Source organism: Moschus berezovskii, chromosome 2, assembly GCF_049115385.1.
Source record: "Moschus berezovskii isolate FMDL1 chromosome 2, NW_MosBer_1.0, whole genome shotgun sequence".
Taxonomy (NCBI): domain Eukaryota; kingdom Metazoa; phylum Chordata; class Mammalia; order Artiodactyla; family Moschidae; genus Moschus; species Moschus berezovskii.
In genome coordinates this window covers 120,326,057-120,350,287 of record NC_142461.1, presented here as the reverse complement: position 1 = coordinate 120,350,287, position 24,231 = coordinate 120,326,057, and the positions used below count along the sequence as shown (strand labels likewise).

The following is a 24,231-nucleotide window of genomic DNA, read 5'->3' as shown; positions in this document are numbered from 1 at the left end:
GGGTTCTGCCACTTTTGAAAAAAGTTTGCTTTGTGTGTGAAAATAGTTAATTGTTGGTTTTAGCCAATTAGAGGTTGGAGAAATAACATAGTTAAAAAAATTATGATTGCTCATTGTTATCAATCTATATTTTTGATTAGATTATTAACTTAAAATTACATATCAGTAGTATCAAAGTCTGGAGAAGGAAATGGCAACCCACTCCAGTGTTCTTGCCTGGAGAATCCCAGGGACGGGGGAGCCTGGTTGGCTGCCGTCTATGGGGTCGCACAGAGTCGGACACGACTGAAGTGACACAGCAGCAGCAGCAGCAGTATCAAAGTCATAAAAGTTATCAGGACAGAGCAATGTGGAGAGAACTATAGAGAAGGAAGGCAGTTCTGTTTAATAGGTTCAGTTCAGCCTCTCAGTTATGTCCAACTCTTTGTGACCCTGTGGACGGCAGCATGCCAGGCTTCCCTGTCCATCACCAACTCCTGGAGCCTGCTCAAACTCATGTCCATCGAGTCGGTGATGCCATCCAACCATCCTATCCTCTGTCATCCCCTTCTCCTCCTGCCTTCAATCCCTCCCAGCATCGGGGTCTTTTCCACTGAGTCAGCTCTTCACATCAGGTGGTCAAAGTACTGGAGTTTCATCTTCCACATCAGTCCTTCCAATAAATATTTAAAATGTGGTCCACTGGAGAAGGGAATGGCAAACCACTTCAGTATTCTTGCCTTGAGAACCCCATGAACAGTTTAATAGGTTATCTGTTACATATGGTAATGTCAGCACACTAAAAGAACGAGAAAAGTGGACCAATTGAGGTGTGTAGTTCTCTGAATAAACCTTCCATTTTAGCCACAGTAATTCCGTGGAGTAAAGTTTTGTTTAGTAGTTCAGCTGCAGCGTTCCCATTAACATAGTGAGGGTTGGGTTGTTAACTGCTCATGTACATTGCTAAAGCATACCCCCTGGACCCCTGCAAATGAAAGTAAAAACAAATGTGTGCTGAACATAGTGACAATGACAAGAGCTGTGGATCTTCAGTTTTTATTATTGTCCATTGCTTTTCCTAAAAATTGTGAAATGTATCACATATCCAGAGGGGAGAAAATATGCATGTACAGAGTAAAAAATAATTATAAACTGGACATCCTTCCTACTTCAGTTCAGTTCAGTCGCTCAGTCGTGTCCGACTCTTTGCGACCCCATGAACTGCATCACCCAGGCCTCCCTGTCCATCACCAACTCCCGGAGTTCACCCAAACCCATGTCCATTGAGTTGGTGATGCCTTCCAACCATCTCATCCTCTGTAATCCCCTTCTCCTCCTGCCCTCAATCTTTCCCAGCATCAGGGTCTTTTCAAATGAGTCAGCTCTTCGCATCAGGTGGCCAAAGTATTGGAGTTTCAGCTTTAGCATCAGTCCTGCCAATGAACACCCAGGACTGATTTCCTTTAGGATGGACTGGTTGGATCTCCTTGCAGTCCAAGGGACTCTTAAGAGTCTTCTCCAGCACCACAGTTCAAAAGCATCAATTCTTCGGCGATCAGCTTTCTTTATAGTCCAACTCTCACATCCATACATGACCAAGGGAAAAACCATAGCCTTGACTAGACAGACCTTTGTTGGCAAAGTAATGTCTCTGCTTTTTACCATCTGAGCCACCAGGGAATCCCTGTCTCTGCTTTTTACTCTGCTGTCTAGGTTGGTCCTAACTTTCCTTCCAAGGAGTAAGCGTCTTTTAATTTCATGGCTGCAATCAGCATCCGCAGTGATTTTGGAGCCCAGAAAAATAGTCAGCCGTTGTTTCCACTCTTTCCCCATCTATTTGCCATGAAGATTAAAACATAAAATGTTGCCATTACCCCTGAAGTCGTGTGCTGCCCCTTCACAATTTTATTGCCCTCCCTCCTGAATCCTACTCCTGTTATCACCATCCTGTAATTATTGCCTTGCTTTTTTTGTTTTATGGCTTCACCACCTATGTATGTTTTAAAATAAAATATGCAATTTTATTTTCTCTGTCTTTGAACTTTGTATAGATGGAATCATTCTATGTACATTTTTCTGTTTCTTGCTTTTTCTGCCCAAATGCATAGTCATAATATCCACTGATGTATAATATCCCTCTGAATAAATATATCATTTACCTATTCTATAACTGATAGACTTTTGAGTTATTTCTAGGGTTTGTTATTGTTGTTGTTTCTCTTATAAATAATGCTGTTATAAGCATTTTGCTCATGTCCCCTAGTTTACTTTTGTAGTATATTGAGTAATAGCTTCTCAAAGATGTCCACATCTTAATCTTCAGAATCTGTGAATATCTTACCTTATAAGACAAGGGGAACTTTGAAGAGGTGATTCAGCTGAGGATCTTGATGTGAGGAGATTATTGTGGATTATCTGGGTGGGCCCAGAGTAGTAACAAGGGTCCTTATAATAGAGAGGCAGGAGTGCCAAAGTTTGGAAGATGCTGTACTGCTTTGAAATTCATTTGAAAATGGAGAATTGGGCCATGAACCAAGGCGTGCAGGCAGTCTACAGAAGCTAGAAAAGGTAAGGGGAGGAATTGTCCTCAGAGCCTCTAGAAGGGATGCAGCCTTACTGACCTTAATTTTAGAACTTCTGACCTCCTGAAATGTAAGAGAATAAATTTAAATTGTTTTAAGCCACTAAATTTGCGTTAATTTGTTACAGCAGCAATAGACAACTAATACATGTGAGTGAGGTTTCTTTGGAGCATATACCTAGAAATAGAATTTGGAGGTCAATAATTTATGCACATGTTAAAATTACTATTAATGACCAACTATTTTTTGTGGGCTTTCCAGGTGGTTCTAGTGGTAAAGAATGCACCTACCAGTGCAGGAGATGTAACAGATGTGGGTTAGAGTCCCAGGTCAGAAAGATCCCCTGGAGTAGGAAATGGCAACCCACTCCAGTATTCTTGCCTGGGAAATCTCATAGACAGAGGAGAGGGTTCAACCCTTGAGTTAGGAAGATCCCCTAGAGTAGGAAATGACAAACCCACTCCAGTATTCTTGCCTGGAGAATCCCATGGACAGAGGAGCCTGGTGGGCTACAGTCCATAGGGTCACAAAGAGTTGGACACAAGTGAAGTGACCTAGCACATAGCACATTTTCTGAAATAGGGTTGACCAACTGCACTCCCTCTAGCAATGTTTTGGTTTCTGTTGCTCCACATTCTTCCTAACATTTGATATTGTCAAACTTTTTTTAAAGATTTTACTGATCCGGTATGTTGAGAATTGTATCTCATTGTGGCTTTACCATGTGGTTTTCCTTTTCCTGGTGGTTAAAGATGTCAATCAATCATCTCCTGCCTTTTTTCAGGAGATGGTGATACCATCAGCATGATTTATCTGTACTATAAAAACAGCAACACTTAAAATCATGCACATTATTTCCATTTCATGAAACTTCTTTTCAAAATTACATAAACTTTCCCAGTATAAAAGACTCCTCACAAAGAGTTTAATATTAAACTGAAGAACTGACTTTGTAAAAGTAGGCAGTTATTTTCTAATTTTGGCTTTAAGTTTATTTTCCAACCTATTTAAAGAATAAAGAGTGTTGAGAAAGTAGAGACGAAAGAGTTTCCACTTGATGGATCTGACGTATTTGAAAACATAGAAGTAACAAAGGAAGAACTTCAGAGCAAGATGAACAGATGAGCCGTTCTTGCATCAATTTCTCCTGTGGAAGAGCTGTGTTCCTAAAAGATATTTGTCTACAGAATCTTCTGTAGGATACTGTTGATTACCTCCAATGAGTACTAGATTGTACTAAACCAGTATTATAAGAGCCCATGTACTTTTCTAAAAGTTCACCCATTCTATCATTTAGATATTTAGTTTTCAGAATGTGTTCAATATTGGTTACAGCAAAATGTCTTTGGGAGTCTTAACAAAATTATGTCGCTGTTGTCTTATTGTGGATTGAGATATTCTGTTTTTGTTAGATATGTGTATTTATTCCCCTTTACATGCTTTAAAAAAGCTACATTTTCATAAAAATCCATTTCCTGGACACCACTTTGACATTTGGATAACACTAGTTTGACAAATAAGTACATCACCTATGCAGTGCAAAAGTGCAGGGATCTCGTGCTATTGGAGTTTAACAAATAAATTCTCATATCCTTCCTTGAACATGTCTTCAGATTCTTCCATAATTTTTTAAAATTTAGCTTTTGAGGAAGCTTGTTCAGCAAGCAAATTAGTGACTTATGCTCTTCAGCCATGGAAAGCTGCTTCTCATCTCTGGTAAGAACTGATCAACTTCAAGAGCATATGTTTCCTTCAGTTGAGTATTTTTTTTTTTTTTACATTTATCTGTAACCAGTTTACAGTTGTCAGTGATATTATGACATCCTGGGCATCTTTTTCCTTGTATTTACTTAGTGTCATATCAAAGACTGTTAGTGTCTGAAGTGTGACAGCTTCTCCTTTGACAAGACCACAGATAATTTCCTCTATCTTTGTAGAATTCTTAACGTGAGCTGAATGTTTCTGTAGTTTTAGCATCATTTTTTTAAAATGACAGTGGACTCTTGATTAGTCATTTCTTAGCTATCCAACATTCATCTCAAAGACCTTGATCTTCCACTGTGTCTTCCGCTTCAAGGTGAGTGTGTATTGGGCCAGCACCACCACTACCACCAGGTTGCAAACTCTGGTGCTTCCTACTGAGTCCACTCCCATCACAGCCACCTGTTTCAGGGCCTCAGTTGCCTCCCAACCGGGAAAAGAAGAGGCCAGTTACAGCAGGCAGCAAGCTATACACATGCTCCACAGTGAACCCTGTGAATATCCCCTTGAATCATCTTTTCATATATTTGTGTTTTTGTATTTCCTTTTCTTTGAATACTTGTCCATGTCAGTTGCCTGTTTTTTCTACTAAGTAATACTTTTTCTTATTAATTTGTAGGAGTTCTTCATATATGTATATATGCATATATCTTTCAAACACCACCCTTACTGGTTATGAAAGTGTGTTAGTTGCTCAGTTGTGTCCAACTTGGCAACCCTATGGACTATAGCCTGCTAGGTTTCTTTGTCCATGGGATTCTCCAGACAAGAATACTGAAGTGGGTTGCTATTTCCTTCTCCAGGGGATCTTCCCAACCTAGGGATTGAACCAGGGGACTTCTCTGGTATCTCAGCTGGTTAAGAATCTGCCTGCAATGAAGGAGACTCCAGTTCGATTCCTGGGTCAGGAAGGTCCGCTGGAGAAGGGATAGGCTACCCACTCCAGTGTTCTTGGGTTTCCCTTGTGGCTCAGCTGGTAAAGAATCTGCCTTTGTTGCAGGAGTCCTGGGTTTGATCCCTGGATTGGGAAGATCCCCTGGAGAAGGGAAAGGCTACCCACTCCAGTATTCTGGCCTGGAGAATTCCATCGACTGTATATTTGTGTGTAGCATATTACCCTTTAAATTCATCCACGTTGTTGCAGATTTTCTTCATTTTATGGCTGAGTAGCATTCCATGTTGGAGAAGGCAATAGCAACCCACTCCAGTACTCTTGCCTGGAAAATCCCATGGACAGAGGAGCCTGGTGGGCTGCCATCTATGGGGTCGTACAGAGTCGGACACGACTGAAGTGACTTAGCAGCAGCAGTAGCAGCAGTATTCCATGTGCACATGCGTGCACACACACACACACACACACACACACACACATCTTCTTTATCCTTTCATCTGTTGATGGACATTTAGGTTGCTTCCATATCTTGGCAATTGTAATTAACGCTGCTACGAACATTGGGATGAAATTTTTACTCTTTAAAAATTCTTTTCCCAAATGACATTGATACCTAAAAGTAAATTTTAGGGGGAAGGAAATTAGTATTAACAAAATTACTACTATGCGCCAAATAGTCAACATAGGTTATTTCACTTAATCCTCACAACTATTTTAGTGCTTATTTTTCTCAACATTTATTAAATAACCTGGATGTGTTAAGCTTTGTTTTTTTGAGATTTTCTATGTAAGAGATCATTCTTTTTTCCTAGTCCTTTAACTTTCCTTTTTCTTGATTTACTATGCAAGGACCTCCAGAACAGTGTAGAATATGACTGATGAAAACAGGCATCCTTATATTGAAACTGATCTTACCAAAGATGCTGTTAGAGTTTCATTGTTAGTTATGAGATGTCTGTGGGTTTTTTGAAATGCCCTTTATCAGGCTGAGAAAGTGTCTTCTCTTCCCAGTTTGCTAAGGAGGTTGTTGCCGTTATTTTTCACATCATGAAGAAAGTGAGAGTTGCTCAGTCATGTCTGACTCTTTGCAACCCTGTGGACCGTACAGTTCATGGAATTCTCCAGAGCAGAACACTGGAATGGGTAGCTGTTCCCTTCTCCAGGGGATCTTCCCAACCCGGGGATTGAACCCAGATCTTTCATATTGCAGAGCCACTAGATAGATGTAAAATTTTACCCAGTTTTCCTACCTTTATTAAGATACAATATTTTTCACCTTAACATGTTAATGTGGTGAGCTATTTTAGTTGATCTTCTCATGATAAACCAATCTAGGATTCCTAGGAAATACCAGCTTGGTCATAACAAATTATCCGTTTATTCACTATCTGATTTGTTTTGGAAAAATGCTTATTTTTAGAGGCTTTGAATCTGTATTCATTCATTAGTGAGATTGGCCTATATTTTTCTTTGCTTATAATATCCTCATTTGGTTTTGAAAGCAAATCTATATCACAAATGATTTTTTTCCAATGTGGAATAGCTTGCATAAGATTAGAATTTCCCAGTGCTCAAATGTCTGGTAGAATTTCCTGGAAATCTGTCTGGTTCCTGTGTGTGTATGTGTGTGTGTTTGTGTGTGTGATAGGATTATTTTGAACTGCTAATTCAATTTCTTTAAACCTTGTTGGACTCTTAATGTTCTCTTTTTATGAGTTTTTTTAAAACTGTATATATTATTTCATAAGTTTTCAAGTTTATAGATACAAACATGTTCATAATGTCTTATCTGTAGCAACTATGGCTTTGCCCTTTTTATTCCTGATTTTAAAAATTTTAATGTCTCTCTTTTTCCCCTTTGATTATTTTCTCCAGAGATTTTTATGTTTTGTTACTTTTATGACCTCTGTTGATCCTCTTCATTATATGTTTATTTTCTTTTTCATTAGCTTCTGCTGTTATTTTTATTATTTTCTCTCATTTTCTTGAGTTTGTTTTGCTGTTCTTTTTTCTAATTCCTTATGGTCGGTTGATCACTTCAATAAGTTGTGCTTTGCTTCTTAATGGAAGCATCTAAGATGAAACCTTTAAGAACCTCTTTAATTATGTTCTACCATTTTGGTACATAATATTTGGTTATAATTTCCATTTTATTTATTTTTTGATTGATAGTTTAGAAATATATTTTAAATTTTTAAATATTTTTCCTCTAGTTACATGTTTTTTTAATAAAGTGAATTGGGGTGAAATGATGTATTCTGCATAATACCAATTATTTCACACAACTGTTTCAAATTGGCCAGCTTTATGACCCAGCTCTTAGTCAGTTTTCACAAATGTTCAATGTCAACTTGCCCACTTATATGAAGTGTCCTGTTGAGGGGTTTAGTGTGTCTCCAGATGTATCAGATGTACTTATATATGAGCATATGAGTGGGTGGGTTATGGTAGGGGACATAATACCCAATGATGCCCATTGATAATCTTTCTTTTTAAGTAAGACAGAGGGACTTACTTAGAGGGACTCACTAGTAAGTTTTAAAGTTGAAGTTTCCATAGATATCGGAAGTGTATTATTGCTCTGTCTAAAGGAGCATATTGAGGGCTTATAAATCTGAGCAACGAAGGATTTCTTGTGGTTTCTGCTCTTGTTATTCCATCCTATGCAGTTCTTAAACCAAGGAAGAATTGTTGTTGGATTAATTGATTGCTCATTTTATTGAAGCATTTCAGAAGTAAATTATGATTCCTAGAATGGTCCCTGATCCTGTTTCGCCTGTGAGAGTGCGTGCTAGCCGATATGCCCAATCTTTCTAACCCAGCAGAACCCAGACCTGCAAAATATGATGAACGGTATAACTCACTGGCTCTGCTAAGGGCTTGATCTAGTTCATAAAAACACCAGTGTAGCATTCTTCCAGCTGGCCTAGGAAATATTTGGAACAAGGCAGTAGGCAAGAGACCAGTTCTAGGAGGCACTAACCAACTCTGTCCAACGTGGAGTAACTTAGATAAGGCTGCCAAAAATCAGGCTGACTCAGTTCTCCAGCCAGTGTGTCTGTCTAGAAGACTCCTACTTGCAAGCATGTCTTAGAAAGCATCCTGACACATTATCCAGGAAAAGGCACCATGGGTGCTGAGTCCACTCCTGTGTTTCTCCTGACTGTTTATGAATGAGTCCTGCTGATGAAAACAGTCCTCTGGTGGAAACAAAGCATGTGTTGACAACTTCAGTTTGATCCATTATTCTTCTTCTCAAATTTGAGGGCTAGAGATGCATGCCCTTGGTGTATTGTGGAGCACATGGCCATATACCTTCTGGAGGGAATCTGAGTATTCTCAGCACAGCTGCTTGTTTGCAGTCAAGCTAGGGTGAGCACCAGGGAAATAAAGCCTGGCATGGGAACAGGAAAGAAAGGCTTCAGGGGCACAGTGGCTGCCAGTGGGGATGGGAATGTGTATGGATACAGCCAGGCCCAGGGACTAACCTAGAAGATCAGAGGGGAGTAGTGATATACTGCTCCCAAGTCCTCTGTGCAGTGAGTGATGCGGCTTTTTCTAAACTGGGTTTTCAGTGGTTGAACACACTCTTGTGGCAGATTTGTTCTTATTTTCTTCAAAACTTACATCTACTGGTTTAATAGTTTGGTGAGAATTTTGTTTTAGAAACCAATATGAGGCTACTGGTTTTTGATTTCTACTATTCATCCTTTTTGTAAATCAAATGTTTTCCATCATTATATTGTATATGCGATGCCGCGTCAAGATGTTGTGATGTTTACTAGTTTAATGTGGAGAGGGTCAGAGTCTGAGACAGTTGAAAGATCCATCCATTTCACATATTAGAACATTGCTCAACTACAGTATCTTGGCAGTCTTTTTGTTCTTAGTTCTCTGTGATTTTCAGAAAATATCAAATTCCTTTGATATTCCATGTAGCAATTCAATTTAGCTTAATTTTTATGGCAAAGAGCTTTATAGTGTTATAAAGGATGATAGTGACTTTACAAAATAACAGGGTGCTGTGCCACTTTTCACATAACTTATTCTTTATGAAGGCTGACCCACTCCCATCTTGAGAGTTGTCATTTGGTATACCTTCAGTTCAGTTCAGTCACTCAGTCGTGTCCGACTCTTTGCGAACCCATGAATCACAGCACGCCAGGCCTCCCTGTCCATCACCAACTCCCAGAGTTCACTCAAACTCATGTCCATTGAGTCGGTGATGCCATCCAGCCATCTCATTCTCTGTTGTCCCCTTCTCCTCCTGCCCCCAATCCCTCCTAGCATCAGACTCTTCCCGTGAGTCAACTCATCGCATGAGGTTGCCAAAGTATTGGAGTTTCAGCTTTAGCATCAGTCCTTCCAATGAACACCCAGGATTGATCTCCTTTAGAATGGACTGGTTGGATCTCCTTGCAGTCCAAGGGACTCTCAAGAGTCTTCTCCAGCACCACAGTTCAAAAGCATCAATTCTTCGACAGTCAGCTTTCTTCACAGTCCAACTCTCACATCCATACATGACCACGGGAAAAACCATAGCCTTGACTAGACGGACCTTTGTTGGCAAAGTAATATCTCTGCTTTTTAATATGCTATCTAGATTGGTCATAACTTTCCTTCCAAGGAGTAAGCGTCTTTTAATTTCCTGGCTGCAATCAGCATCTGCAGTGATTTTGGTATACCTTACCTATCTATTTTACTTGCAACCCAATAGTATAATGATTTTTGTTTTTTTCAGGGATACTTTTGAAACCATAGTGCTGTCCCAAATAGTAATCCCATCACTTTGAGGAAACTGTTGTTAAACTTTTTTTCCTTTGTCACTTTCCCATGTCAGAATAAAATTATATATATCATGTATAATAATAACCTATAATACTTTGTGTATTATACAAAAAATGTGTCTTGGCAGGGTTTGAGTAATCTGTCCCACATTTGCAGTTCATTAACAGATGAGTATGTTTATCTCCTTTATGTAAAGTAGTGCATATATACCATAACAATCCATTTTCCATTGAATATTTAGATATTTTTCATTTTTTACTTATGAATTTCTAGAATAAAACTACTATATTGAAAAGTATGAAAAATTTAAAGGTTTTTTATTACTTATTGCTGTGTGCACACATGCTTAGTCCTTCAGTCGTGTCTGACTCTTTGTGACCCCATGGACTGTAGCCCACCAGGCTCCTCTTTCAGAATACTAGAGTGGGTTACCACTTCTTCCTCCAGGGGATCTTCCTGACCCAGAGATCGAACCCAGGTTTCCTGTGTCTCCTGCCTTGCAGGTGGATTCTTTATCTGCTGAGCCATGAGGGAAGCCCATACTTATTGTCCTCCATGTATATTGCACTAATTTGTATTCTCACCAGCAATGTAGTATACAAAAGTATTTCCACAAAAACTTTTGATTAAGTTAGGTATCGTGACACTTTAAATTTTAAATCTTTGACAATTTTATAGAAAAACTATAACTGTTGTAACTTGACAGTTTTCATATATTTATATGAAATATGAAACTTTTTTCCCATCAGTATTTTCTTTTGTTAATTTCCAATTCCTGCCTATTGCTCATTTTTCCTAATTAATTTGTAAGAATTCTGTATATTTAGCATTTAACACTTTGTCAGCCAGGTGTGTTTATATTTTTTTCAACTTTATTTTATTCTTGATTCTTTGTATTATTTTTGAGATTTAAAATTTTTAATTTCTATTAATCAAATCTCTCAGTATTTATGCTTCCTTCTTTTGGTATTATGGGTTGAGAGACTTCCCCTTAAGAGTTGAGATGAATTTTCAGTTATATTTCTTCAATTCTTTTATTATTTTACTTTTGACATTTAATTTTTTTATTATAAAAATGTTTTAATATAATTTTCAAGTAAAGTAAATGATGATTTTATTATGTCAGTATTCATTCTTGTACTGAAACTTTTCACCATTTGTATTTCTGATAAGAATATTAGCCAGAAAAAGAAAACAATGTTAGCTGAAACAAACAACTGAAAGAAATAGAATTGATCGTACTTTTACTGATTGTTTTGGTTAAAGGTTTGGTAGAAAAGAAGACCAACATTTGAACATAAGGCTGCTGACTTTTTGATTGAAAATTTAGGATTTATTTGATAATATGTGGGATCTATGCATTCTCATATTATTGACTATTTGTAATTAATATTCAGACTTTTTTTCTCATAGTATTTCTCTTTTTTTAATTTTTATTGGAGGCTAATTATTTTACAATATTATATTGGTTGGTTTTGCCATACATTGACATGAATCTGCCCCGGGTGTACATGAGTTCCCCCTCCCGAACCCCCCTCCCACCTCCCTCCTCCCCTTATCCTCCCTCTGGGTCATCCCCGCATACCAGCCCCGAGCATGCTGTAACATGCATCGACCCTGAACTGGCGATTCGTTTCACATAATATACATGTCTCATAGTATTTCATGTTAAAATAAGAAATGTGTCTTGGCAGGGTTTGAGTAATCTGTCCCACATTTGCAGTTCATTAACAGATGAGTATGTTTATCTCCTTATTCAGCTTGCAATTAACTTTAATGTATAATGTGAGAAAAGAATCTTACTTTCCCCAAATATGTGACTAACTGAATAACTTATTCTTTTCTGACTGATTTGAAATTATACTCTTATTAAATACATTTATTCACACACATCTATACATATATGTATGTACACATATAAAATTGACTTTCTACTCTTTCATCAATTTTGTGAACCAGTATCATACTTTTAATTATTGTAGCTTTAAGATAGATTTTAATATTAAGTAATCATGTATTTATAATCATGTTCTCACAAGAAAGAATGATTCAAAATATTTTTAAAACATTTGAAAATTAGTTTAAAAATATTTTAGAACTTTTAGAACATTTAAAAGCAAACTTTAAAATTACTTTTTAACATTAAGCTTTTGTCATACAGAAACAGTCACTTCCACTTATTAACAGTAAAACCTAATTAAAATATGTATTAAAATATAACATTTACACTTTATGCTAGAAATTATTATATTTTTCATAAATGTGGGAAAGTCAGATTCTGATTGATACAGCTGTTTACAAATCAGTTACATTTAGAGGCCACTGTCCAGTTGTCTCTGTTGCCCAGGGTGGGAAGAACAAATAGGCTTTTTGTTGGAGGTGATACTTGTTGGGTTTTGTTTTTCTTTAAACCCAGAGCTTTTACTTAATTTTCTTTCCAGTTTTATCCCGATACAATCGACATACAGCACTGTATAAGTTTAAGGTGTACAGCATAATGATTTGACTGAAATACATCATAAGATGATTACAACAATAAGTTTAGTGAACATCCGTGATCTTTTATTGAAGGCAAGAGGAAAAGGGGATGACAGAGGATGAGATGGCTGGCTAACATCACCGACTCAAAGGACATGAGTTTGAGCAAGCTCTGGGAGGTGGTGAAGGACAGGGAAGCCTGGCGTGCTGCAGTCCATGGGATCTCAGAAAGTCGGACATGACTGAGAGATTGAACAACAGCAGCAAATGATCCTGTATAGATACAGAAGTAAAGAAATAGAAAAAAACTTTTCTTTGTGATGAGAACTCAGGATTTACTCTCTTTAACAACTTTCGTATGTAACATACAGCAGTGCTGTTATGTTGTACATTACATTCCTAGCACTTACTTGTCTAATAACTAGAAGTTTGTACCTTTTGACCTCCTTCCTCCAATTCTGCTCCCACCTCTGGTCACCACAAATCTAATCTCTTCTCCTATGGTCCTCGTTAAACAAGTGAATGAGGCCAAATCTCTAGTGTGTCACTGTTAATCTTGGCTCCTGGCTTTCCATGCATCACTGTTTTGACCTTGGCTTTTCCTTTAGTCCCTAGTTCCTGACTGTTTGGTGTCTGAAACACAACCCCATGTTGACAGTCCTTTGTCCATAGTTACAGACTTCTTGGCTTTCTTGGTTCTACCTGTAGGCTCACCTCCCTGATTCACCAAAGTCCTTAGATGGCTCCACTGTGCCAGGAAGAAAGGTGCTTCAAGCCTGCGGACTTACCATGGCTGTCTGAAGAGATGGTGATGTTTGGCTCAGACATATTAATTATACATAATAAATCTTATAGAGCATGGAGTTGCATTTTAACTCCACATACAATTTATCTGCACAGTTACAATGTATCTTTAATAGCTACCTGTCCCATCTATTAAATAAATTTAAAATTTCATCATTTTGTTTCATACCCTACCACCTCACCAACTTTGATTTCAGCTGTGCTGTGGTTCTTCCATTTTTCCTGTGTCTTGAGATATATTTGTATCTCTTATAAGAAAGATAAATAATTATAGCCATGATGACAACAATAAGACAGGACCAAACAAAAATGCCAACTAAGAGAAATGAAGGAAAGAGAAACAAGATCAGCAAACCAAGTTTACTTTAGCAACACAGCTGAAGGGGAGTAACTTGGTAATATGTATATACCAAGTCACTTCAGTCATGTCTGACTCTTACCCTATGGACTGTAGTCCACAAGGCGCCTCTGTCCATGGGATTTCCTAGACAAGAACACCGGAATGGGTTGCCATGCCCTCCTCCAGGGCATCTTCCTGACCCAGGGATTGAACCAAGATCTGCTGCGCTGGCAGGCGAATTCCTCACTGCCGAGCCACCGGGAAGCCCAACTTGGTAATAACAATGACCAAATAGAAAGGTAACTTAGTAATAACAATGGCTGTTTCTAAACCTCATATTAAGTTCTTTTATAGTGTCTGTTAACCACTAATTCAGTTTGGAAGACTTAAATGAATTTAAGTGTGTCCTTCAAGCATTTACCAAATAAGGCTGACTTGTGTATATTTATAAACTGCTCTACCACCTACCACACCACTTCAGGTCCTTAAAAGAGTAACACTTCAAAAACATACATACTTTTTGGGAATATTTTGTATTATTTAAAACTCTACACATTTTGGTTTTTTTGTGTGTGTAAAAGAATTCAGAGGGAAGATTTTTGTTTGCTGTTGAGCAATGACATTCTGTGAATACATATTAAGAACAACAGTGATAATTTTGTACTTTTTCTCAGCAAGTATCAAATTAGGATGCTCAAAGCATTAGCCATCTAGTTACCATATGCCATGTCTTTGTTTTTGTGCAGTGTATTCTCAAGCCTTCCATCAATTCAGAACAATTAATTATACTTCTTTGTATGGAAAAAAGCAGAATAGTACATTTCAAATCATTAAAGACTAATCAAAATTTTTGAAAGCTTAGCTTTCCAAGCAATTTTGGGAAAATAAGTACTATTTATGATCGGTCATAAATGTGAGGAGATGCTTCAATGAATTGGAATTAAATGGGTGTTACTAACTGATGTACCAATAAAAGCAGTTTTCTTTTAAGCTTCAGACAGTTGGTCAATCTATTGGTTTGCATTTCAATGGCTTATTCATTTTATATTTTATAATTCCAGTAGCTTCTCTTCGTTGCCGCTCCATAAGGCATTTGAAAGAGGACATGGATGAGATGTGGGACTGAACTTGGTCTTCAAACCTTCTGTTGTTGGGAGAAGGCAGTAGGTTCTGGGTAAGATGTGCAGGCCAGTGCACTAAGCCCGTGAGGAAAGCCTAACCAAACCAAAAGCTAGCACATGTTCTGAGAACTCTCAAGTAGTAAGTTGACAAGGCCCCTCAGACCCGTGGCAGCCTTGGACTTATTAAAGGACCTCTAATTCCGTGGTTCTTAACTCTGACCAACAGTTAGAAGTCAGACCCCCTGCACAACCCCTCCTCCGACCAGTTATGATTTAATTGGTCAGGGTGGGGCTAGGGCATGAATAGTTACCTAAAGCTCTGCGAGTGATTCCGGTGTCAGGAACAGTTGTTAGCAACTGCTCTGTTCTTATGAACACCTAACAACATCTGTAGAGTGAAGTATTACCATATATATACACATGTCATGTATTACTTTTCTTCTGTAATCTACGGAAATAATAACTCAGATACAAATTCATGAAATATTTCATGGAGGTAATAGAAACTTTTTTGTATTTACATGCTTTCTCATCTATGTCCCATCATGTGGACATTTTCAAACTTGAAGAGTTTGATAACCTTGGCTGTGACCTTGGCTATGAAGGGCTTAGGGTAGAGTTGAGATTGTGGTTAGAACAATCACCCTTATAGGTGGTCAAGACTAGTTCTTGGCTAAATCACAAGCCCTGGATAATCTTACTCTAAAGTGCTGGGGAGAGAGCTCTTAAACACAGAGAGGGTAAAAGACATTTGTGTGATGCATCCTTGCTATGATTCTGAGAACTGAATGAGATTCTTAACTCTGGCTCCTGCCTTGGGGAGCCTTGAGTGGCTTCTTTGAGAAAGTGAAAAGAAGACAGGATAGTTTCCCTTTTGCTTTGAGGCTTCTTACGTGCCTCTAAAATATGTCTCCCTGGGGCAGGCTGGGTTTCTCGAGTGCAGTGAACATAGCTCTTTCTTTCAAGGACCTGAAGGCTCAGACTGCAGAAGTTAGTTCTGTCTACAGCCTAAGTGGACCTTGTGGGTGGGATCTGCTTTCTGGGTGTGTTCTGTGGCATCACGTTCAACCCAGGAATGTGCAGAGGAGGCTGCAAGCCCAAGATCCTGGCTCAGAAGTATATCTACCTATGGTTCTCTTTGTAGCGGGCACAGGTCAGTTCCATTGCTAAAAAGACAGAATTGCTTTTCGCCTTATGTCTTAATCTTTTTAAATATTAAAAATCATAGTCAAATGCAAAAGGTAGTTCTGCACAGAAGGCACTGTGATCCCTGCACTTCTCAAGAACAGTTATACTTAAGATATCTGTGGTAGGAAAAATATTATGACATAAAAATACTCGAAGCAAGAAGAGTGTGCCACAATCATAAGAAACTCATTCCAGATTTTAACAACCTTATTAAAGAAGCCCTTACTTTAATTTATTAGAAATCTCTCCTGTTGTAGATCATTTCTTTTTTTTTTATCCTCAGGGAGATGAATACAAATTGGACACCGTTCTCCATGTGGTATTTCATTATGGACCTGGAGGCATTTGTTAATTTCCTATTTAAGTTTCTGTCTCCAGCAATAAATAGGCCCAGTGTTTTTCTCTTCTTACTTCCCCTGTCTTCTCCTTACCTGGCCTTCTGTGTGTGGTGAACTCCTGAAGACCTCTGGTAAAGTTATTGAGCAGAGTCCTTCATTCTTATCTAAGTAGTCCCTTCTTGGGAACTTCCCTGGTGGTCCAGTGGCTAAGACTCCAAGTTTCCACTGCAGGAGGCATGGGTTTGATCCCACATGCTGAGTGGCCAAAAAAAAAAAAAAAAAGAAAGAAAATTAGTCTCTTCTTTGCATTCCAAGTCCATTTCCTGAAATTAGAACAGTTTCCTATCTACCTATCTATGTCTCAAACATGGCAGCACTACCACCATGTGAATGGCCCTTGGTTAAACCACAAAACAGCAACAGTTCAGTTCAGTTCAGTGGCTCAGTTGTGTCTGACTCTTTGCGACCCCATGAATCACAGCACGCCAGGCCTTCCTGTCCATCACCAACTCTCTGAGTTTACTCAAACTCATGTCCATCGAGTCAGTGATGCCATCCAGCCATCTCATCCTCTGTCATCCCCTTCTCCGCCTTCCCCCAATCCCTCCCAGCATCAGGATCTTTTCCAGTGAGTCAACTCTTCGTATGAGGTGGCCAAAGTATTGGAGTTTCAGCTTCAGCATCAGTCCTTCCAATGAACACCCAGGACTGACCTCCTTTAGGATGGACTGGTTGGATCTCCTTGCAGTCCAAGGGACTCTCAAGAGTCTTCTCCAGCACCACAGTTCAAAAGCATCAATTCTTCGGTGATCAGCTTTCTTCACAGTCCAACTCTCACCTCCATACATGACCACTGGAAAAACCATAGCCTTGACTAGACGGACTTTTGTTGGCAAAGTAATGTCTCTGCTTTTTAATATGTTATCTAGGCTGGTCATAACTTTCCTTCCAAGGAGTAAGCGTCTTTTAATTTCATGGCTGCACTCAGCATCCGCAGTGATTTTGGAGCCCCCCAAAATAAAGTCTGACACTGTTTCCACTGTTTCCCCATCTATTTCCCCTGAAGTGATGGGACCAGATGCCATGATCTTAGTTTTCTGAATGTTGAGCTATCGTCACCCTGCTTATTTAACTTATATGCAGAGTACATCATGAGAAATGCTGGGCTGGAAGAAGCACAAGCTGGAATCAAGATTGCTGGGAGAAATATCAATAACCTCAGATATGTAGATGACACCACCCTTATGGCAGAAAGTGAAGAGGACCTAAAAAGACTCTTGAAGAAAGTAAAAGAGGAGAGTGAAAACGTTGGCTTAAAGCTCAGCATTCAGAAAACAAAACAGCCACAAGGGAACTCTTATTTCTCGCTCAGAGTCTGTCCCCTTCCTGTGTTCATCACTCAGTGAATCTCTGTACTGGATACATGGAGTTATTCTTTTGCTTCTCTATTAATAGCACTAGCAACCTTACGTCAAAGTGATCAGCAAGTCCTATTGATTCTACCTCCTAAATATCTTCCAGCTCAGTCCTTTCCATCACCCCTCCCACCGATAGCCACCATCCCAGTCTAGAGATGGTATCTCTCTCACCTGGAGCTCTTATTTCCTGCTCATTCTTTACATTTAAGCCATAAGAACTGTTTCTAAAATGAGGAATCAGTCACATTACTCCCTCCTACCTTCTTAAAACCCTCTAGTGCCTCCCCCTTCCTCTATGGTAAATTTACAATTCAAAAACCCGGTTAGTAAGCACCCTTTCATTAGCTTCCAGCTGCTCGGTTTTGTTCCATCTCTGGCTCTTCCCTAGAGGACCATCTTCAACTTCTTTCATTTACTCAGATTCACCACGTTTCTATTGCCTCTGAGTCTTAAATACTATTCCCTTTTCCTGGGACACTGATCCTTTGGCTGGCAGCTTAAAAATTTCACTTTCCTGGAGAGATCCACCCCCACCCCACCCTGGCCCCATACTGTGTGTTCCACAGTCCCTAAGTTTTTCTTAAACTACTATACTCACTTGTGATCATTGCTTGGCTAGCAAGATCTGTTTTTTGCTATCTTCCATTTTTAAACTTTCATTCTTTCTACAATATCATAGTAATATGTCCCTTTATCTAGTTATTCTTAGTTCTCTTCATCCCCTGCCGTTAATTTATACCTCAATTTTGGGCTCAGCTTTCTTAATTTTCTTAAATTGGAAATTAATCTAGAGGATTAATATAATTAGGGAAGTATGCAATTGTATCAACTCTTCTGACCTCTCATTAGATGAATTATATCAAATTTTGAGTTAATTTGGGAGAATATTCCCATAAATAGTGTGATGAAGACATGGACAAAGTATGTTTTACCATGCATTATATTTAAAAAACCATTAAGACATAATGAAACGAATCATTTTTCTCAGCTTTTAAATTGGAAGATTAACACTTACCACATGTATCAATACAATTATCTTTTTCTCCTCTAGTTACAAGTTTATCAGGTGAATGTAGAGAGTTGAATAGAGGGTGAAGAGGGTTTACTATATTTTTGTTCCCCTTGGTCATGAATGGGCACCCCGAGAAGACTCTTGAGAGTCCCTTGGACTGCAAGGAGATCCAACCAGTCCATTCTCAAGGAGATCAATCCTGGGTGTTCATTGGAAGGACTGATGCTAAAGCTGAAACTCCAATACTTTGGCCACCTCATGCGACGAGTTGACTCACTGGAAAAGACTCTGATGCTGGGAGGGATTGAGGGCAGGAGGAGAAGGGGATGACAGAGAATGAGATGGCTGGATGGCATCACCGACTTGATGGACATGAGTTTGTGTGAACTCCGGGAGCTGGTGATGGACAGGGAGGCCTGGCGTGCTGTGATTCATGGGGTCGCAAAGAGTCGGACACGACTGAGCGACTGAACTGAACTGAACTGAACTGATGTCTGTTGTTTTCATGCGGCTTTGACTATTTTGGCAATGAATACCCCATAGTCTTGGTGGTTGATTAACTCAGAGTTGAACTGTGGTGATGAGGCCCTTCTCCAGAGATACAGACCATCATAAAGATAAGAGCAGAAAGGCTTGCCTATTCCAGAGTGTTTTTTCAAGTCCAGTCTCACAGGGTACACATCACTGATATATAACCACTAAAATACATGCCATGACATTCTCTTTTTTCCTTCCCATTTTAAGGCTTTTTTCTTATTAATGAACTTTATTGATCTTACTAGTGACTAAACTCTTCATCATTTTGGACAATTGGTCTCATGAGAATCATTTATGAGCATTTAAAACCAATTAAAAACTAAAGCTTCATACTGATTGATTCAACATTCTCAGGTAATTCTCACCTGCAGCCAGAGGTCTGACTGATTTAGGTCACAGGACCCACTCACTGATTTAGCAACCTTCTTTTTTTTTAATTTTTAAATGTTTTTATCAACCTTCTTGACTTTCTTTATATGTAGACTTTCACCTTCATCTCACCGTTCCCCATCCCAGTAAATGGTGCTTCCATCCATACAGTTTCTCAAATTAAAACCTGAGATTCTTCATCTTTCTCTAGTCCCCCATCCCCAACCAGTGTGTCAGGAAGGACTGCGAACTCAACAGATCCATCTATTTCTCTTTACCTCCATTGCTTTCTTTTAACCCAGACCATCATCTTACCTTACCTGGACCACTGATATTTCCTAACTGGTTTCCCCTATTCCAACCCTATCTCACCTTCCACCAATTTCTTAACTTTTAAAAATTAGTCTTAACCTTTTATTGTAAAATATTTCAAACTTTTAAATAAGAATGGGCCATCAAGGTTTATAGAGTCTTGACATTGTACTATATTTGCTTCGGAGTTTTTGTTTGTTTGTTTGTTTGTTTTTAGCAAGGAAAAATTGGTTGTTAAGAGCTGAAGCCTCACCCTCGCTCTCCCTCATGCCATCTCCTCTCTTCCTCCCTGGAGCTAACCAACCATGCACATCAGTTTAGAGGTTATTATTCTCATGCATGCAGTGTACTTTGCTACATAATATTTAGCATTGTTTTTAAATATTAGTGGTATTATATAGACGGTATCAGATTGTAGCACTTTGCTTCATTTAACATGTTTTTGATATTTGTTCATGTTAATACAAGAAGCTTTAGTTTATTCATTTAAATTGTGGTAGAGTATTTCAAAACAAGACATCATAATGTATCATTCTGTTGACCATTCAAATGACTTCCAGGTTTTTTCTTTTCATAATTGATGTTGCAGGAAACATTTGTACATCTCTCTCTCTGGTGCATGTGGAATAGTATCTCTAAATATATGCCAAGAAGTGAAATGTGGGGTCTCAGGGCCTTTTTAACTTTCTAATATTTTGCATAATTGCAATATAGATTTTAGAAAAAAGTTCTATTACTCAGGAAAAATGTTGTGGAAAAACTCCAGTAAGCCAGTATGAGGTAGTAAATGAGAGACAAAAGCTTTTCTGTCTTAGATCTTATATACCAGTGGCAGGAGAACAAATTAACTAAGATGATGCTTTCAGAGAATTCTGAGTGCTGAAATGAATCATAGCATCCTTCCGCTTCAAGATTTTGGTGATTTTCCATTAGGAATAATGTAGCTCCTGCCTAATCCTGTTGAGACTTGGCACTACCTGGTTCCTGCCTTCCTCTTCCATTCTCCCTTTGGCTTCCTGTTCTCTTGCCTTTGACCTTTGAGTTTGGGGAAACTACTAAGCTTTTTCTTGCTTCTGGACTTTCACATGTGCAATGTTTCAACTTCCTGGAAAGTTTTCCCCACCATTCTTTGACTGACAGGTTATTCCTCGTGAATCAAGTCTGAGCTTACTTGTCCTGTCTTCGGACAGACCTTGCTTGATCCCCAGAAAAACAGATCCCTTCTTTTGAGTCTGTCTCATGGCACCTTGTTCTTTTACTCAGTATCACTTACCGCAATACATGGTATAGATTTGTATACCTGTCACCTGCCTCACCTGCCAGACTGCATGTGCCAGGACGGCACGGATGATGCTCACAGCCTCACACATGGTGGCTCCTAAGTGAATGAAAAACAAAAAAGTAATAATGCAAATTAGTGTTTTTCTGATAGGTTGGTTGCAGGCTCATTTTGAGCAGGAGATTTGGTTCTGCTTGGCTTTTGATTTCTGTCTCTCCTTTAGGGCTCACCTCTCCCTAACTAAGGGTTTAGAGTGGCCTCCAGAAGTCCTGGGCCAGAATCAGGCCTTAGTAGAAGAGGGCTCCAGTCCTTTTGATTATGGGGTAACACAACACTCGTAGAAGGCCAGCAGTATTTGCTCTGGGGGCTCTCGCCTCGTCCACAGCCAGCCTCCCGAGGCCCTCGGTCAGATAAAATTCACAGTTCTAGATGGTGGGAGATGACAGTGCTTTGCTTCTTATTTTTAAGCCTCTTTCATCAAGGAAATGCCAAGCGCACTGGCAGAAGCCTCAGTTCAGCCCCTAGCTTGAAACAGTGAGCCTGGATCCAGTCGGTCTTCCTCCTTGGGACGTTTTTCGCCCCCATGGCCCTGTCGGGAGCCGGTCTTTGCGCTCTCTCTCTCTCTCCTTCCTTCCTTCCCTTTCCTCCCACCCTCGCTCCCTTCTTCTCGTCTTTCATTCCTTCCTTTTTCTGGCTTTCCATTTGAAAGTAAATTGAAGGTACTGTGACATTTCATCTCAAAATACTCTAGCATGCATATCCTAAAGATAAGAACATTCTCCTCCGTTCCGTTCCGTGCCGTCGCTCAGTCCTGTCCGACTCTTTGCGACCCCGTGGACTGTAGCCTACCAGGCTTCTCCGTCCATGGACATTACAATATCACTATCACACCCAAGAAATTATATATTGACACATGATACTACCTAATATATGAAGTTCTTGCTCAACTTTCTCTAGTCATGTTCCCCCTAAATTGCACAACACTTTTCAATGTCATTTAGGTTTCAGATCTCTTCAGTCTTCTTTAAACCAACACAGCTCCCATGGCTTTTTTCATCTCTCATGATACTGACATTTTTGAAGAGTCTAGGTCAGGCATTTTTCCTAATTTTCTTTTCCTGAATGATCAGATTCAGAGGTTGGACAAAAGCATTCCACATTCTTGATGATGTTGTGTCCTTCTGATAGCACCACATCAGGGAGGCACACATGGTGCTCTTTTGTCTCATAATGGTGATGCTAAGTTTGGTCATTTTTAAATCTTATGTCCATCAGATCTTTTAATAAAAAGACATCTTTTTCTTTTTGAATTTAATGAGGAATCTGTGGGATATCACTTTGAGACTGTTTAACAGTAATTTTTCACCTAATGGTATTGGCATCTTGATTGACATCATTGAATAATGATTCTTGCTTGTATCCATTACTGCATTGGTAGTTGCAAAATAGGTATTATATAATTTTATCATTTTTTTCTACGTTTTTAGCTAACATTCTGTAAAGAAACCTGTTACCTCCTTCCTCCCCAAAATTAAAAACATTTTTAAAAGTATTTAAAAAGTATCAGTATGGGCTCATACATTCTATTTTTTTCTCACAGGATCATTTTGACTGGAAGAAAAGTAGTGCTTTTCTGCATTTTTTTCAGAATACTTAATATATTTATTATCTATTTTTCTTATATAATACTTTGTAGCCAGTTGTCTATGTGAATAATGTATTTTAGTAAATAGCATAGTGTGAAGTTCTATAAAAAACACTTCTCCCTCCCCCAGTTTTGATATGCTGCTGCGGTGGGGTTTAAAGTTTCTCTTTTCGTTTACCAGGGTTAACAACTATGGGGGTGATTTGTTTTCATTTATACTCCTTTGGTGAATTCAACATTCAGTCAAATCTGTTCTTATTATTAAAAATCAGTGAGGTGAGGTTCCCAACGATAAGTTCTTATACACAGAAATAGACAAAAATACACTTCTCTCTCCTTCTTCTTGACAACAAGGCACATGCAATTAATGCCCTCTCTTGTCTTATTTTTAGGATCGAAGATTCAATGATGAAATCGACAAGCTAACTGGGTACAAGACAAAGTCATTACTGTGCATGCCTATCCGAAGCAGTGACGGCGAGATCATCGGCGTGGCTCAAGCGATCAATAAGATTCCTGAGGGTGCTCCATTTACTGAAGATGATGAAAAAGTAAGACTTCGTGCATTTTGTGATTTGTACTTTTCTTCTTGATCACTGATTGCTATTCTCCCTGAAAAGGACAGGAATTATGTGAATAGCTGTTAGATTAGACCTTTCATGGATCAAATAACTTTTTCCCCTATTTTTTTTTGCCATATCATAGAATGTAGTATAATTGAAAATAATTACTTCATCTTCACCTTAACTCGCTTTTCACTGCAATCCCCAGTAGTTTTCTTGTTATTCCCTAATCTTTATATTCCTTATAAATAAGCTTTTTAATTGAGGATCATAACACCAGCACACACAGCCCAAGGGAAGATAGGGGAGATAAAAAGATTACTGTGTTTCAGAAACTCAGCCCTTTTCTTATATTTTTATAACCACTGTGAAGAATTATTTTCTCAGTTCTTCTATAAAAATCTCAATAAAATGAATGTTATTTAATTGTTATTCCAAATTGCTGATAAAAAGGACATTATTTTTGTCCCTGAAGAGCAGTTGACCTTGGTAGAAATGATGTACTCTTTGCTCTGAAATGTTGAATTTTCTCACCAGTATTTTATCCACCAGCTCATTTTAAAAGAGAGAGCTTCAAAGAGCTGAAGTTCTGGCTTCGAATCTCTTTCCATTCATGTTGAATAGAACCTAGTGGAATATTTATAAAATCTGTGGTAAAAGCAAATCTCAAGTTAATTTGTTTAGGTTTATGATTGCCATACTCCTGTTTGATTCTAGAAAGCACTTTATAATTTAACCTTCTGGCTGTGAGATTGCTGTTTGCCAGTGCTGATTACTAATGCATTAAATTAATACAAATGTTCTGGTATAAAAGGTCAACATAAA

At 38.7% G+C, this 24,231-nt stretch overlaps 1 protein-coding gene and 1 pseudogene across 1 annotated transcript in view; one reads left to right on the top strand and one right to left on the bottom strand.

Annotated features, from left to right (window-relative positions):
• The window catches only part of PDE11A (phosphodiesterase 11A), a 425,341-nt gene that overhangs the window by 32,115 nt on the left and 368,995 nt on the right, over nucleotides 1-24,231 (top strand). The window contains exon 2 of the mRNA XM_055398553.2: nucleotides 23,236-23,394. Within this exon, the coding sequence (XP_055254528.1) occupies nucleotides 23,236-23,394 (159 nt within the window). The remainder of the gene's footprint in view (nucleotides 1-23,235; nucleotides 23,395-24,231) is intronic.
• LOC148778604 (cytosolic 5'-nucleotidase 3A pseudogene) lies at nucleotides 4,020-4,715 on the bottom strand (annotated as a pseudogene).